The 18115-nt window shown below is 42.0% G+C and overlaps 1 protein-coding gene across 1 annotated transcript; it reads right to left on the bottom strand.

The window, feature by feature from the left end:
- Window positions 1-2219: 2219 nt before the first annotated feature.
- Window positions 2220-17861, bottom strand: LOC138663451 (oocyte zinc finger protein XlCOF22-like). The gene is made up of 6 exons (XM_069749660.1): window positions 16836-17861; window positions 16533-16712; window positions 16326-16449; window positions 16149-16246; window positions 15860-15950; window positions 2220-6108 (listed from the first exon to the last, which is right to left on the bottom strand). The coding sequence occupies exons 1-6, from the start codon at window positions 16905-16907 to the stop codon at window positions 5114-5116; spliced, it is 1560 nt and encodes a 519-aa protein (XP_069605761.1). The 5' UTR covers window positions 16908-17861; the 3' UTR covers window positions 2220-5113.
- Window positions 17862-18115: the final 254 nt, after the last annotated feature.

Below are 18115 nucleotides of genomic sequence, written 5' to 3' on the forward strand. Positions count from 1 at the left end.
AGTTTTCAGTGAGTCACTATGTACAAGAGTCTTATTAGAAGAATCAACATAGATTATTTGCCAGTTTGGGAAAAAGAGGTTGCCAGTGATCTAACAATATAGGAGCTATCACTGTAGATTACAATGGGACACTGATCATCAGCTTTGTTCAGCTGTTGTACCATTTTTACCGTTTCTAGCTCTGCCCTTTGAGCTGAAAAATGACTCGGTAATTTGTGTTTTACAACCGGTCCTGTTTTGGGATAAAAAATGGCATAGCCCAAATAATAGTGCCCATCTGAATAGAATCTGGAACCATCTACAAAAATGGGTTCATCTGTTGCCTCTGCCTTCCATCTGAAAAGCGATGGACTAGAATCCTGAAAAGAGTGTAAATCATGAGTTTGCCCTTCATATTGCCTCAACTGGGGAAGAACATATTTGGCTTTATAATCAACCTCAATTTGTTGGGAGACAATTACACTAAACAAAGAGCAAATCTCTGTGACATACCTGGGATATTGTTCACAAAAAGAAGTTTTAGTGTAGAATGAGGAGTTTGTAAAGTGATTTTGTTGAACCCAACAATGTGTTCAGTTGCTATAACTGCAAAGTACATCTCTACCAATTGTCTTGCACAGGTCTCAAAACCTCTTTCAACAGGTGAGAGAAGCTTAGAAAAATAGCCCCAAATTCTCCTCTCTTCTCCCTACAACTGTAACAGCACAGCAGACACAGATGTCTCTGATGTGTGTACTTGCAAAGCAAATGGAGCCGAAGGATCTACTGTGGACAAAGCAGGTGCATTTTGTACATTAATTTTCATTTGTTCAAATGAGATTTGTTGTTCATCACCCCAAGGACCAAAGTAATCACTATTTTCACCTTTTAAAAGATCATACAACGGCCTGGCCTTGTCTGCAAAATTTTCATTGAGTCCCTTGAAAAGTTCATAAGACCCAAGAAATGTCGAAATGCCTTGTGTGATGTTGGAATTGGTAGAGAAGCAATTGCCTCTATTCTTTCCTGCAGTGGCTGTCTTTTTCCTGAACTCAACAACACTCCCATTAGTATGTCTTGGAATGTGGGAGGAAACCGGAGTACCCGGAGGAAACCCACGCAAACACGGAGAGAACATATAAACTCTTTGCAGATGTTGTCCTTAGTGGGGTTTGAACCCAGGACTCCAGTGCTGCAAGGCAAGAACTAGTGATGAGCGAGTGTACTTGTTGCTCGGGTTTTCCCTAGCACACTAAGGTGATCTCCGAGTATTTGTTAGTGTTCGGAGATTAAGTTTTCATCGCCGCAGCTGAATGATTTACAGCTACTAGACAGCTTGATTACATGTAAGGATTCCCTAGCAACCAGGCAACCCCCACATGTACTCAGCCTGGCTAATAGCTGTAAATCATTCCGCTGAGGCGATGAAAAATTAATATCCGAACACTAACAAATACTCGGGAAAACCCGAGCAAAAATACACTCGCTCATCACTAATAAGAACCATCAGATTTCAAGACACACCACAAAGGATTGTTACTTACAGAATTAGCCTTTCAGGAAGATACCTTGATCTAGCAAACCCTGTATGATCTTTGACATAGAATCAATTAATTCTGGAGGTAATGTATACTGACGCTGTGATGGAGGATCTCGCCTTTACACATTTACAACATCCTTCATTGTACCAACTTCATTCCTGAACAGAGTCCAAAGAGAAGGAAACACTGTACAATTTCTGTCAGTAACTCATCACCACCAGTTTCAGGCCTCAAAAGGTCTGATGATGACACAACATCATTTAAGCAAATACTTCAAATATGGCTATAATCACTAGGGTCAATGACTACAGGTTTATAACCATTAAAATCTTTCCAGATCACTTGATTTCCTAGATCTTTCCTCTCCTGGATTGATCCAACTGTCAATGGATGTTCCTCTGTGTCTTTACTGTAATCCTCAGATCTCCAAGTGGATGGGACACATGCAGGTTTTTATAGTTGGAGACACAAATCCTCACTCGTCTGTAGATTGTCTGATCCGTGTGACTTGAAATAGTGGAATTCCTATGCCTTGAACAACAGGTGTCTTTACAAAGCTCTCCTCTCCCACGTGCAAGGGAAAAGCATCCACACAAAAATCAGATTTGGCTGGCTCACCAAAATGTTAGAAAGAAAATAACACTTTCTTTCTATTTTAAGTAAGCACGGTGAGGATAGAAAGGAAAACAATATTGAATTGTGTGGATAAATCAAATCTTGTTTAATGTTCATTCAAAAAGTGATTACAAAAATAAAGAAAAGAAAGTTCATAGCACACAAAAATAAGTATTAGATTATAGAAGAGAAAACAAGTATTCATTGGTTCTTACATATGGTCTTGAGGTTGATGTATTCTGGGTTGGAGATTCTCAGGGTATGAGATCCATCTCACCAGGAGTTAGGTCGGCTTATAAACTATTTTGACTCATAGACGTACAGTACAGACCAAAAGATTTTTCTGTATTTTCATGACTATGAAAATAGTACATTCACACTGAAGGCATCAAAACTATGAATAATAATCTTATAATAATAATAATAATAATAATCTTTAACACATGTGGAATTATATACTTAACAAAAAAGTGTGAAACAACTGAAATGATGTCTTATAATCTAGATTCTTCAAAGTAGCCACCTTTTGCTTTGATGACTGCTTTGCACACTCTTGGCATTCTCTTGATGAGCTTCAAGAGGTAGTCACCACGAATGGTCTTTCAACAATCTTGAAGGAGTTCCCAGAGATGCTTACCACTTGTTGGCCCTTTTGCCTTCACTCTGCGGTACAGCTCACCCCAAACCATCTCGATTGGGCTCAGGTCTGGTGACTGTGGAGGCCAGATCATCTGGCGTAGCACCCCATCACTCTCCTTCTTGGTCAAATAGCCCTTACACAGCCTGGAGGTGTGTTTGGGGTCATTGTTCTGTTGGAAAATAAATGATAGACCAACTAAACACAAACCAGATGGAATAGCATGCCGCTGCAAGATGTTTTGGTAGCCATGCTGGTTCAGTATGCCTTCAATTTTGAATAAATCCCCAACAGTGTCACCTGCAAAGCACCCCTACACCATCACACCTCCTCCTCCATGCTTCCCCGTGGGAACCAGGCATGTAGAGTCCATCCGTTCACCTTTTCTGCGTCGCACAAAGACACGGTGGTCGGAACCAAAGATCTCAAATTTGGACTCATCAGACCAAAGCACAGATTACCACTTGTCTAATGTCCATTTCTTGTGTTCTTTATCCCAAAGAAGTCTCTTCTGCTTGTTGCCTGTCCTTAGCAGTGGTTTCCTAGCAGCTATTTTACCATGAAGGCCTGCTGCACAAAGAACTCTGTGTGTGGCATTGACCAGGTCTCTAATCTGAGCTGCTGTTAACCTGCGATTTCTGAGGCTGGTGACTCGGATAAACTTATCCTCAGAAGCAGAGGTGACTCTTGGTCTTCCTTTCCTGGGGTGGTCCTCATGTGAGCCAGTTTCTTTGTAGTGCTTGATGGTTTTTGCCACTGCACTTGGTGACACTTTGAAAGTTTTCCCAATTTTTTGGACTGACTGACCTTCATTTCTTAAAGTAGTGATGGCTACTCGTTTTTCTTTACTTAGAATTTGTATTATGGCAAGAAAAAAGCAGCTAACATTAGGACTATCAGCTGTGTATCCACCAGACTTCTGCACAACACAAATGATGGTCCCAACCACATTTATAAGGCAAGAAATCCCACTTATTAAACCTGACAGGGCACACCTGTGAAGTGAAAACCATTCTCGGTGACTACCTCTTGAAGCTCATCAAGAGAATGCCAAGAGTGTGTAAAGCAGTCATCAAAGCAAAAGAAAGCTACTTTGACGAATCGAGAACATAAGACATAATTTCTGTTATTTCACACTTTTTTGTTAAGCATATAATTCCCACATGTGTTAATTCATAGTTTTTATGCCTTCAGTGTGAATGTACAATTTTTATAGTCATGAAAATACATGAAAATCTTTAAACGAGAAGGTGTGTCCAAACTTTTGGTCTGTACTGTACATTGGTTTCTTTTTTTCCTGTCTCCTAACCACATATGGTGATTTGCCGCTATGTTCATAGCCTCTACCATATTAGGAGAACACTACTAACTTATGGAATATGCATATTAGTTATTTGTACATTACCTCATTTTGAAATACTTAAGCTTATAGTCTATGACCTCTGATAACCATTTACTATTGCCAAATAGCCATGTATTGACAGTTCTGACAAAAGCCCAATAGTTCTGACAAACAAAGAACAGATGTCCTCAGAATAACTCAGTCACACACTAACCAGAGTATCTATTTGCTAGTTTAGCTCTGCATATGTTAAGTAATCTATATTTTTATTATTAAAATACTAATATTTTACAACTCCTGTCTGAAAGATGCCCTGACTTATTTAGCTAAATGTTTTCTTGCTAAAAGTGTGTCTTATAATCCCCAAAATACAATAAATTCTAAAGTAATTTACGACTGTGATGTGTTATTGTACAATTTGTCAATAACATATATAGTTTCTCCCCGTCTGAGTTATTTTTGATGGTTAACCAAAAATGGTTTTCCAGTAATTCAGTTTTCACACTAAGCATGATAATGGCTTCTCCCTGGGTGGGATTTTTGATTTTGTCAACTACTTGGACAAACTCTTCTTATTCCTTATGTTTGGTGCAGGTAAAATAAAAACACTTATTCACATCTTCCATACTGGTGCTGTTCCAGTGGTGTCAGCACTAGCATTCAGTGAGTCACTATCCCCACATTTGGACACATGGAACAATAAAAAAAAGTCAGAAAGCATACGTCCGGAGGCGGGGACAGTGAATGGGTGCTGACTGGGCGCTGCAAAGACATTGGCTTGTAAGGTGAGTATAAGTGTTTTATTTTAACAGTTCCAAAACATGAGGCATGACAAGGAGCTGTCAAACTAGTGGACAACCCCTTTAAGAAGATAACATTTTTAGTTAAATAACATTCTGATCATGAAAAAGGCTTCTCCCCTGTGTGACTTCTCTGATGTTTGTTTAGAGTTGATTTCCTTGTAAATCGTTTCCCACATTAAGAATATGAAAACGGTTTCTACCCTGTGTGACTGCTCTGGTGACTAAGAAGAGAAGGTTTCTTCCCAAAACTTTTTCCACATTCTGAACATGAAAAAGGCTTCTCACCTGTGTGAGTTCTCTGATGTTTAATAAGCAGTGATTTCAGGCTAAAACATTTCCCACATTCTGAACAAGAAAAAGGCTTCTCCCCTGTGTGGGTTGTCTGGTGACTGACAAGATTTGATTTACGGGTAAACCATTTCCCACATTCTGAACAGAAAAATGGCTTCTCCCCTGTGTGGGTTTTCTGGTGACTGACAAGATTTGATTTCTGGATAAAACATTTCCCACATTCTGAACATGGAAATGGCTTCTCCCCTGTGTGAGTTCTGTGGTGCTTAACAAAATCAGATTTATGGTTAAAACATTTCCCACATTCTGAACATGAAAATGGTTTCTCCCCTGTGTGGGTTCTCTGGTGGGTAACAAGTTGCACTTTCCGGTTGAAACATTTTCCACATTGTGAACAGGAAAAAGGCTTCTCCCCTGTGTGAATTCTATGGTGCAAAACCAAAGCTGATTTCCCGATTAAACATTTCCCACATTCTGGACAGGAAAATCGCTTCTTCCGTGTGTGATTTCTCTGGTGCCTACCAAGATCTGATTTCTGGTTAAAACATTTCCCACACTTTGAACAAGAAAACCTATTCTCTGCATGAATTTCTGGATGTTTAAGAAAATTCTTTTCAAGAAGAAAACTATTCCCATATTCTGAACATGAAAATGGCTTATTTGCTTTAGAATCAGCTTGTTTTTTAATGTTTATTTTGTGACTTTGATTTCCATTTGTAGTCGGTAATGAATCAGAAAACAGGACCTGTTTCAAAGGATCAGATGACAGATCTTTGCTGTGAAGGAATGATGGTATACCCGAAATAATGGCATTCACTTTAGTTGTATCCTGTGGGATCTCAAAATCATCTGATTTAAAAATTGAGGATGTCACCTGTCCCGCTGATCTGGTACAGTCATCTGCAAAATATAAACCAATTATTATTTTTTAATAAAATATCCTTGAATCTGTTATTGTTCAACATTTCTGCTTAAACTGTCAGTAAAAATGTCAAGTTATATAAAAAAAACTGAATTATTCTTCAAGACAATGAAAGTTTACAGTCTAATAAGAAACTGCATGCCATGAACCAATGGAGCATGGTGTTCAACTGCTTGTCCATTCTGTCTCCCAAATATGGAATAAAAAGCCACCAATGTTATGTAGATGAAAATAATATCAATAAAAACTTCTATTCATCTAAAAAAAAAAAAACTAGTCCCCAATCAGGTCCACCATCTGTCAGTGGAAAAACAGAGTGTAACGCAATTCCTAGGGACTTTGGGTGCTAACTTGGTCCCTAGAGCTAGGGGTGACCTGTCCCTAGGATTACTCCTGAAGGTGAAGATGCCAGATTCACGTATCTTACTAAGCACCTCAAAGGCTCTTGAAAAGCAACATGGCTTCCGTAAACCAATCCAGCAATATCAGCTCTCCCAAAGTCATATCTTCCCCTCACTTCTGAGCCTTGCAGTGTGCCAAACCACATTTAGCATCCATGTATTTGGCATTATTATAGTGAGAAGAAGCCACTTAAATTACGGTGGAGCACAATCTAATCACTACGTTTTTACTCTCCAACATCCACTGTGTGCTAATTTTCGGAAAGGTACTGTGGAGTCTAAATAGTCACTTCTCCAATAGATTAATTCATTGAGGGTTATAATTTCCAAAATGGAGTCACTTTTTGGGGATTTCTACTGCTTTAGTTTTCTGCCATTCTGTCATATTAAAGGGACACTGTCACCTGAATTTGGAGGGAACAATCTTCAGCCATGGAGGCGGGGTTTTTGGGTGTTTGATTCACCCTTTCCTTACCCTCTGGCTGCATGCTGGCTGCAATATTGGATTGAAGTTCATTCTCTGTCCTCCATAGTACACGCCTGCGCAAGGCAAGATTGCATTGTGCAGGCATGTACTACGGAGGACAGAGAATGAACTTCAATCCAATATTGCAGCCAGCATGCAGCCAGCGGGTAAGGAAAGGGTGAATCAAACACCCAAAAACCCCGCCTCCATGGCTGAAGATTGTTCCCTCCAAATTCAGGTGACAGTGTCCCTTTAAGGCTTGTGAAAATGGTATATCCCATCTCCTCTGGGATCTGCTCCTGCGTAGTCTACTTCTGTCACCATGCACGGCCTTATTAATTCTGCAGGCAGCGCTGGTGAGGAGATGTCAGAACCAGAAGCTCTGGGAGATGTAGGCTCTGTCTGGCCACTAAGATTAGGGTGCTTGGGATGTGTAATACCATCAAGTCTGGCAGTGTGGGTGTGTATGTGCTGTCCAGCTGCAGTAATCTGCCCCTTGCTTCAGCCAATTGGAAAGCATCACATCCTACTAAAGGTTGAACCATATTGCCAAAAGCTGCCAGATACAGCCTTGTTCTCCTCTGGTTTAGTCCTCTGTGCTCAGCTCCTGGCTTGTGTAGAATTTCCTGTTGCGAAGACCAGCCATTTACAGACTCCTCTTGTGTATTCTGATTTTGTATTTTCTCTGTCCTGCAGGTTGTGACCTGGCTACCTATTCTTCCCATTTCACGCCACAGAACAACAAGTATCACCATGGCCCAAGCCTAGGGGTCTCTGTGTAAGTCCAGATCCATGTAGAATGAGCAAAACTGACTATTTTAGTGAAAGCTCTCTAAGGTGGGATGATACATATATGATTGGAATACAAGGCTAGAAGGATGTATAGAAAAGCGTATATCTGCACAGAGATTGAAGCTTCAGAGACTGGGAGTGCTGTGGAAACTGTTTAGGTAAGAATACAAGGACAGAATAATAGAAGGGACATGATTGTAGGCATTTACTGCAGGCCGCCTGTGCAAGCTGAAGATATGGATGAACTCTTTATGCATCAAATAGCCAAGTTCTCCAAAAAATGACAGTTGTCATAGGAGATTCCAAATATCCAGACATTTGTTGGGAATCTCTCTCGGGCAAAACTAACAGGTCAAGCAAATTCTTATCCTCTCTTGCTGACAATTTGACCTTCCAAAAGGTAGGAGAGAAAACAAGGGGATCTGCTACCTTGGGTCTGATCATTATAAACAGGGAGGGAATGGTTGAGGAGGTAAGAGTGGCTGGGACCCTAGTAGGTAGCGAGCAACCATGCTATTTTAGAATTTCAGAAAGGCAGATTTTAAAGGGACTCCGAAAGATAATCGGAGGGATCCAATGGCTGGATATCCTTAAGGACAAAAATGTCCAGGAAGGAAGGGAAATCTTGAAAAATGAGATTCTCAAAGCACAATCGTTAACAATTCCGAAAAGAGGGAAGAATAGGAAGCATTTAAGGAAACCAGGATGGATGAACACAGAACTTAAACACATTCTAAAAAGGAAGAAAGAAATGTTTATCAAATGGGAAGAGGGAGGCATATCTAAAAGAAGAATATAATGCTGTCTGCCGAACCTGCAGGGCACAAATCAGATTTGCTAAAGCTGAAAATGAATTAAGGCTTGCAAGGGACGTCAAAAGCAATAAAAAAAGGATTTTGGCGATATGTCAAAAGTAAAAGAAAAGTGAAAGATGCTATAGGATTTGTACAGGATGGAAATGATGAAATGGTAAGAAAGGATGTTGAGAAGGCCAAACTTTTAAATTCCTATTCTGCATCTGTTTTCTCTCAGGAAAGAAATGTAACATCAACTGTTACAGTTGAGGAAACACTTAGCTAACATAAATGAATTCAAGTCTCCAGGTCCAGATGAATTACACCCCAGAGTACAGAAGGAGATAGCAGAAGACATTTTTGAACCACTCTCCATAATCTTTAAAAAATCTTGGAGAACAGTAGAAGTCACAGAAGACTGGAGAAGAGCAAATGTTGTTCCTATCTTCAAAAAGGGGAAGAATGTGTACCCAGGGAACTATAGGCTGGTGAGTCTGACGTGTATACCAGGACAGATCTTTGAACAAATTATTAAACAACATGTATGTAAGTACCTGGATAAGAATGATTAAACAGAGTCAGCATGGGTTTGTTCATGTCCGACTAACTTAATTTCCTTCTATGACAGAATCACTGACTGGGTCAATAAGGGAAATGCTGTAGATATAATATATCTTGACTTCAGAAAAGCATTTGACAAAGTAGCTCACACAATCCTTATTGAAAAAAATGACTAAGTATGGAATGGACAAAGCCACTCTTAGGTGGACTCAAAACTGGCTTATTGATCGGACCCAAAGAGTGGTCGTAAATGGCTGCACATCCAGTTGGAGGAATGTCTCAAGTGGGGTAACACAGGGCTCTGTCCTGGTCCCTGTATTGTTCAACATTTTTATGAATGATTTAGATGAAGGAATTGAGGGTAAACTGATTAAATTTGCTGATGACTCAAAGCTAGTACTACATCTGGGCGATAAAAATAAAAAAAAAGCATATACAGAATGGGAGGAATAGGGCAAAGCAACAGCACACATGGAAAAGACTTGGGTATACTAATAGATCACAGACTGAACAGGAGTCAACAGGAGTGGCCTAGGAAGCGATGTGAGCAGATGTGAGATGTGTGCCGGATCTCTTTCCTTGCACCGTCTGCCATTAAGCATTCCAGAGGCGCCGCCGAATGCCTATACCGTGCGCAGGAATGCCCGGGAACCCGGCGAGCAGAGTTGAACAAGCGGGGCCAGGTGGAGATAAGTCTTGCCTGGCATTGACGCGCTGCAAACAGAAGGCGGGAGGCGCGAAGATCCAAGATGGCGCCGAGTCAGCGGAGGAGGCGGCAAGGGCAAGCGCTGCGTATCGCAAGAAGCTGGAGGTGATAGCCAAGCTGGAGCGGTTCGCAAGGACGGAGGAGGCTGGTAGACTGCTATTGAAGGCTGAAGGTGAGGGGTCCGGAGGACCGGGGGACCCTGGGGAACAGTTAAAAGGAATAGATAGAGCACAGAGTGGTTTGGTGGAGCAGGAGTCCCCTGAGAGAAGTGATGCAGCTCATGAGAGCGGAGCCATATCTCCTGCAGAAATCACCTCACAGGCTGGTTCGGCTGTGTCTATGGAGATAACAGATAAATGGAGGAACCGAGGCTGAAAGATATATTTTCAGTGGTGGTATACTGTAAATCTGCTCTAGCCACTCTGAACCTGCGAGTTGATGATATGAAAGAAAAGATGGTGTCCCTTAACTCAGCTTTGCGCAAAGTGGAGAAGAGAGTTGAGGTGGTGGAGGAACGTGTTGGGAGTGTGGAAGATCAGATGAATGAACTGTTAAAAAGGGAAAAAAAGTACATTCAGCGTATCGCAGAGTTGGAATTTAAAACCGATGATCTGGAAAATCGGTCCCGCAGCAATAATTTGAAAATGATTGTGCCAGAAAATGTGGAAGGGAGTTATCCCACTGATTACATTGAATCGTGGCTGAAAAATACTGTGGGGGCGATAGCCTCACTAGATTATTTGCCGTGGAAAGGGCACACCGGGTCCCTACCAGAGCTCTGCCCCCGGGTTCTGCCCCGAGAGCTATCCTGGCCAAATTCTGAATTACTGTGATCAGGATATCCTGCTGAGGAAGGCCAGGAACTGTGATGGCTTAACCATTGATAGGAACCGGATCTCCATCTACCCTGACTACTCTGCAACGGTCCAAAAACTTAGGATGAAGTTTGGAGAGGTCAAGAGGAGACTGCGAGACCTGGGCCTGAGTTACTCAATGATTTACCCGGCTAAACTCAGGGTGGTGGATATGGATCGGGTGCACTTTTTTCAAAATCCAGAGAAGGCCACACAATGGCTGGACCTTAATGCTTAGCATATTGGAGTGGAGCGGACCCGTTGAAGTTAGCTTTAAGTGTCCGTAGGACGGATGTTAACTCCTGAAAAGTTTTAAGTTGATTTCAATTTGACTGTATTGGTCACTTTTGATATGACATGTTTTATTATTGTTTTAAAATGGTTGTGTTCGGCAGCGCAATGATCAGTTAATTTTGATTTAGGTGGGAGGGAGAGAGATAGTAGGGAAAGGGTTGTATTTCTAGGCTGTAAAACAGCGTTCCCAGATTTCGTATAGAGAGAGTAAGTTTGATTTATACTCACAGTGTTTATAAAGTTCCTGAAGGGGCAAGGGTGAGAAGTTAGGGGGTTGTTTCAGTTGGGATGGTTAAAGATAGGTTGGTAAAGGGGGGGAGGGTAGGGGAGGGGGAAGGTTTAGAGACCTTAGCGGGCCTGAATCAATTTATTGTCCCTATAAGAAATAATGGGCGGTAACATTATAATTTTAAGTTGGAATGTCAGGGGTCTTGCAAATGCTACAAAGCATACAGCAATATTTCAATATGTGCTGAAACAGAGGCCCTCAGTAATATGCTTACAGGAAACTCACCTGGCATAGGAAAAAGTAGCTATGTTGCAAAATAGATGGGTGAGAAAGGCGTATCACTCGACGTTCTCAACTTACACCAGAGGAGTGTCAATACTGCTACATACAAGTGTCCCGTTCGAGGAGATCGAGGTTATAATTGATAAAGATGGTCAATATGTGTTTATAGTATGTAAGATATTTAATAGATTAATGTGTATTGTGTCATTATATATTTCTCTGCCGTACTCCAAGAAAAAAGCTACAGGAGATTCTGGAAATATCTGGTAGATGGGATGGGGTTCCTCTCCTTGTAGTGGGTGATGTGAACAATATAGCTAATGACCACTGGGACAAGGGTAGGCATGCTTTGTTGAGAGAGGACAGGAATATTACCCCCAAAGGGGAATTATCTAAGGGAAATAGGATGGATAGATTTATGGCGGGTACGTAATGTCGATAAATATACTTATTCTTGTTATTTGGTGACATACGGCTCCCTGTCTCGTATAGATGTAGCTTTGGGAAATGAAGGGATGAATAATTTAATACAAGAGGTGGAGTACAGGCCTACAGTAATATCGGATCATAGCCCAGTATTGGTATCATTACAATTGGCACACCAGGGTAAATTAGGGGGCATGGGAAGGAAAATTCATCCTTCCTAGTTACAGCTATTTGATATGGAAATGGTGGGGAAGGAACTTGTGGAATTTTTTAGGATAAATGAAGGGAGTGCAGGGAGTCAAGCAGTACGGGATACTATGAAGGCGTACCTAAGAGGAATCCTATTTCGGGACATTTCAAGGCATAAAACCAAGATAAGGCTGTGATGGATGAATTGAAGGCAGCGGAGGAAGCATTAAGCACTCAATGTACAAGGGACACGCAAAACCGAATGAAGGCTGCGCAGGCAGATGTCAATCAATTGCATATGCGCAAAGCAGAAAGGTTGAAAGTATTTAAAAAGGAAACATTTTACTCGGAGGGGGAAAAGGTGGGACATTTGCTCTCAGTAGTGGCCTCTGCGCAGCGGGATTCTTCTCATGTATATTCCATAAAATCAGAGGAGGGAAAAGTGGTTACTCAGGGGGAACAAATTTTAGAAGTCTTCCGGAAATTTTATAGTGAATTATATTCCTCTAGGGTGCAAAAAGAAAAAGAGGAGTTAAATAGATATTTGGAAGAGGTCAATTTGCCTAGAGTAAGTAAAGAGGATTGTGAGTGGATGGATAAACCACTTGGGGAGGAAGAATTGAAGGTGGCTCTGGTAGACGTGGTGGGGGGCAAGGCTCTGGGGACAGATGGCATTCCGGCAGAGGTTTACAAAATTCTTAACGCAGAATTAATGACTAAATTGGATCGGGTATTTAATGAGTCGTTGGAAAGGCTGCCCCTGGTCCAGGTTCCGGAGAGCAGGGTCTCCCATGGCCATACATACCCGTACCGGAAAGGGAATGCTCAAGTCGGCACTCCCCCTGAAGGCCACTTTCTCGTGCTGCCTACCCCAACAGCCCTCTATGGTGTGGCACCTCCAGCACACCGGACCTGACCGACGAAGGGGAAACCCCACTTCCAGAACCGGCCGGCCGAACCTGGGAACTGTATTCAGTCTTCACCTTTCTTCTTAATGCAAGTCTGTAGGGTCCCCTGTCAGGGACAGGAAACCAACTAATGCGGGAGAGAGGTGCCGCCCTTTTATCTCTGTAGGTTTCCTGTCCCTGAAGGGCGGATCCCCTCTCTCGTTAGTGCTGTCATGACGACTGAATAAAATGGCCTTATATGCGGATGATATCTTGCTATTCTTGGAGGATTCGGAGGAGACCCTGAGCAACGCGGTGGCTATAATTTTTAAAATGTTACTTGAGTTAAAATAATGTAAATGAGAATTACTTGTAATATTCTGCCATTTCTAATAAAAATCTATCTGATTAAAAAAAGAACAGGAATCAACAGTGTGATGCAGCAGCAAAAAAGGCAAATGCTATTCTGGGATGTATTAACAGAAGCATACAGTCTAGATCACGTGAAGTCATTATTGGCCTCTACTCCTCTTTGGTCAGACCTCATCTGGAATACTGTGTGCAGTTTTGGGCACCACATTTTAAAAAAGACATCAACAAACTGGAGCAAGTTCAGAAAAGAGCAACCAGAATGGTGACTGGTCTGCAAACCATGTCCTATGAGGAACGATTACAGGATTTAGGAATGTTTAGCTTGCAAAAAAGAAGACTGAGAGAAGACTTAATAGCTGTCTACAAATATCTCAAGGGCTGTCACATTGTAGAAGGATCATCTTTATTCTCATTTGCACAAGGAAAGACTAGAAGCAATGGGATGAAACTGAATGGGAGGAGACACAGATTAGATACTAGAACAAACTTTTTGACAGGGTAATGAATGAGTGGAATAGACTGCCACGAGAGGTGGTGAGTTCTTCATGAATGGAAATCTTCAAACAGAGGCTGGGATGACTTAGTTAATCCTGCTTTGAGCAGGGGGTAGGACCACGAGGTCCCTTACAACTCTACCATTCTATGAAGGTAATTAGAGTATGTGGCTTTGTGACTCTTGGGAATTAAATTATCGTAGGGTCCAATATTTTCTATCAGATGAGTTTCAAGGAGAAATATTAGGCTGGTTTCACACTTTCGTCTCGTAGCAGCGTACTTCCTTCCTCCATGAAGCTCCGCCTACTGCCGGCTGCGTCCAGCGTTTCCCTGCGTACCTATCTTTAATATTGGGTACGCAGGGTCATGTGTTGGATACGGATGTAGCCACATGCGGCGATTTTGCGTTCCCATTCGGTCGCCGCACACCTCAAATTGCCGCAAACAGATACATCCGCATCCAACGCATGACCCTGTGTACACAATATTAAAGATAGGTACGCAGGGAAACGATGGACGCAGCCGGAAGTAGGTGGGGCTTCACGGAGGAAGGAAATACGCTGCCATCTGCAGCGCTACGAGATTGATAAATGTGACATACTAAAAAGCGAAACGTACGTTGGGGCGCTCTTGGATGCGATCTAGTGCCACTTCCCCCATCTATCCTTTGGTGAGTGTTGTTCCTGCTGCATATTTGCACATTTTTGACCACTTCGTCAGAACATAGATAATTTTTTTTTGTTTGTTTTGTTTTTGGAACATACTTTCCCCTTTACCTCTCACTATGTATTATGTACTATTGGGGCATAGGTGGCGCTATTGATCTGGCACATCATCTGGTTTTAGTATCAATTTTTGGAATATATTTATATGACTTGATATGTTTTTGTAATAAAGCTTACTATTTTTTAACCCTAAATACTCCTGTTTCCTCTGATCTTCTATGTTTATATGGAGTGGGGTAACTTTGTTCCCTATGGCGTAACTGTACGCAATATCTAAAGCATTATGTGGTTGTCTGGTACCCTGTTTATCCCAACAACAACGTATCTATGAGGTTACAACTTCAACACTAAGCCGGAGTTGCACTCATTTATGGTGGAATATTGGAGCTACTATGAGTCCTGACCAGAACAGTAGAGAAAGTATTAGTGCTCCTCATTTCAGGAGAGATTGTGCAGTAATCTGATATCCTTATGATCTAAGACATAATGTGATTTATTACGTGTAATGAATCCATGAAACCAGGGCTTGAGCCATGCCAACACATCTTTTGCGCAAGTGAATTAACTTATATTACATTTATCAGTCATGCACAGCTTAGAGATGTATCTTGGTACAGGTGTAATTTTTTTTTGTAGTTTATCACAATCCTGTGTAAAGTAAATATGTTTGAAAAGAAATTGAAAAGTCAGGATAAAGGGAAACTTTGTTGTTATTGTACAGAAATTCACACTTGGCCTCACCGCATATTCAATGCTGTTGATCATAAAACTGAAGTGTTGTCAGAAAGACTGGACCTGGTCTTGTAGGGACCATATGAGCACATTCAGCAGCACAGAAGGGAGAAAAGGTAGATTCATCCAATAAGATATCAGGGATCTAGGAAACCAACATCATCATTACCCTCCGCTTTCTCTAGGAGGCCCATCATAATATTTTTCTTCAAGTTATTTTCTAACTTGTCAACACCTTCTATGTATGCTGTCATTTGGCTTTGTAGTTTACAGATCTGGGCAGGTAACGATCTGCATCTTCTAATCTCAGGGGGTAGATGGATCCTCCAGGTTGTAAGTTCTATAGAAAAGGTCTTTCAATGCCCAAAGTGATTTGAACAGTTTTGGGTGGATGAGAATGTTGTGGTCCAGAGGCAAAATGGTGATCACTTGATTGTGATATGGAATACATCATCAATAAAGCAGCCCCAGCCGGTGACTGAGAAGAATCTGTGACTTCTCTACATTTAGTGGTTACTACTCACCTGGGCGGTTATCTGCAGGAATCTCCTCTTTACACCGCTCATCACTAATCACAGATGTCTCTGTAGTATTAATATGGGTCAGATCTTTACCCTGAAACAAATATTGTAAAAGTCACAGACAGATGGAGAAGTCACACCTATGATCAGCTCTAATCCTGCCATCTCCACCGTTCTCATTACACAAGTATAAAACATATAATACTGGTGGATAAAACAAGACTGAGCACAAGACCTTCACAGCCATCTACACATCATAGGGGAGATCTCCTGACACCTTCTCTCTATCTACCTGATGATCCTGAGGAACATTGGGATCTTCTTGTTTATAGTCCTGTGGAAGAAGAGGACGGGGACATCTCTCGGGTGTTGTCCTCTTACTGGATAGATCTGGAGGAAACACATACAGGGACTGAATTCATTCTTTACATACAGATAATTATAGACCGTGTGTATTTAGTCCTATTACCTGGTGATGTGAGGGGCTGGGGAACCTCCATCATGACGTCCTTGTACACATGTTTGTGTCCTTCTAAATACTCCAACTCCTCCATGGAGAAATAGACGGCGACATCCTGACACCTTATAGGAACCTGACACATACAATGATACAGTCATCCCCCCAATCCCTTCAAAGCTTTAGCATATAATGTCCCAGCATTCCCAGCAGTGTCACCTCTCCAGTCAGCAGCTCAATCATCTTGTAGGTGAGTTCTAAGATCTTCTGGTCATTGATGTCCTCATTTACCAGAGGGTGAGGTGGAGGCCCCGAGCTTGGGCTCAGGGGTCTTCCCAATCCCTCAGACACAGGGTCCTGACAGCGCTCACTAGAGGTCTTTTTCACTACTGTGTAATCCTGGTTATGAAAACACATTAATAAATCTCACTACAGACATTTCCAGAGTCCTCACCTCTCCAGTTCTGTCCGTTATTGCCATAGATAAGAATGATGTAATGTGACGTCATCAGAATCTCTCACCTCTCCAGTAATCCGGAAGAGGATCTCTAGGGTGAGGTGTAATATCCTCTCCGCCATCTTGTCTCTGTCCATATCTATCTTGATGGGAATATCAGGAAAATTCTCATATATAGAATACTAGCTGTTTCCAGCCAGCTAACGCTCGGCACGCTCATTGCTATCTAATTAACGCTGCTGGTGATTAAACTAAAATAAATAATGACAACATTCAACAGAGCTTACGCAGGTGGTAAATTAACTTAAAATGAAGTTAATAACAATAATAATCATTACAAATCTGAATAATACTAATAATACATTTTATTCACAGTGTAAAATAAAAAACAAACTGGATTCAGTAAGATGTGCATTTTTTATTCATTCCAGCATCTAAACAAATTTCATAACAAAACATAAATTAAGTTAAAATTTCTCTGTAAACACAATTAAATGTATAGTCATTTTCGTCATTTTCAAAGATCTTTCCTTGACTTCTACCAGGTACAATTTAATGTGTGGGGACGGGATTGTGTGTGGTAATGTGGTGAGGGGGATTGTATGTGATAATGTGGGGGGGGGGGGCGGGATTATGAGTGGTAATGTGGTAGGGGGGCGGGATTATGTGTGGTGATGTGGTAGGGGGCAGGATTATGTGTGGTAATGTGGTGGGGGGCGGGATTATGTGTGGTGATGTGGTGGGGCAGGATTATGTGTGGTAATGTGGTGGGAGGCGGGATTATGTGTGGTAATGTGGTGGGAGGCGGGATTATGTGTGGTAATGTGGTGGGGGGTGGAATTATGTGTGGTAATGTGGTGGGGGATTATCTGTGGTAATGTGGTGGGGGGCAGGATTATGGTGTGGTAATATGGTGGGGGTGCGATTATCTGTGGTAATGTGGTGGGGGCGGGATTATGTGTGGTAATATGGTGGGGGGCGGGATTATCTGTGGTAATGTGGTGGGGGCGGGATTATGTGTGGTAATGTGGTGGGGTCGGGATTGTATGGTAATGTGGTGGGGGTGCGGGATTATCTGTGGTGATGTGGTGGGAGTGAGATTATGCATGGTGATAAGGTGGGGGGGCCGGATTATGTGTGGTGATGTGGTGGGGGGCGGGATTATGAATGGTGAAGTGGTGGGGACGGGATTATGCATGGTGATGTGTTGGGGAGCGGGATTATGCGTGGTGATGTGTTGGGGGGCGGGATTATGCAAGTGATGGGTGGGGGGCGGTATTATGTGTGGTGATAGTGTGGGGGGCGGGATTGTGTGTGGTGATGTGTTGGGGGGCGGGATTATGTG

Source organism: Ranitomeya imitator, chromosome 2 (genome assembly GCF_032444005.1).
Source record: "Ranitomeya imitator isolate aRanImi1 chromosome 2, aRanImi1.pri, whole genome shotgun sequence".
Classification (NCBI taxonomy): domain Eukaryota; kingdom Metazoa; phylum Chordata; class Amphibia; order Anura; family Dendrobatidae; genus Ranitomeya; species Ranitomeya imitator.

Coding starts and splice junctions, on each gene's coding strand:
- LOC138663451 (XM_069749660.1), bottom strand. CDS start 16,907: ATGGACAGAGACAAGATGGCGGAGAGGATATTACACCTCACCCTAGAG. Junction 16,713..16,835: donor TCTTCCGGATTACTGGAGAG/GTGAGAGATTCT, acceptor TTTCATAACCAG/GATTACACAGTAGTGAAAAA. Junction 16,247..16,325: donor CCAGCCCCTCACATCACCAG/GTAATAGGACTA, acceptor TGTTTCCTCCAG/ATCTATCCAGTAAGAGGACA.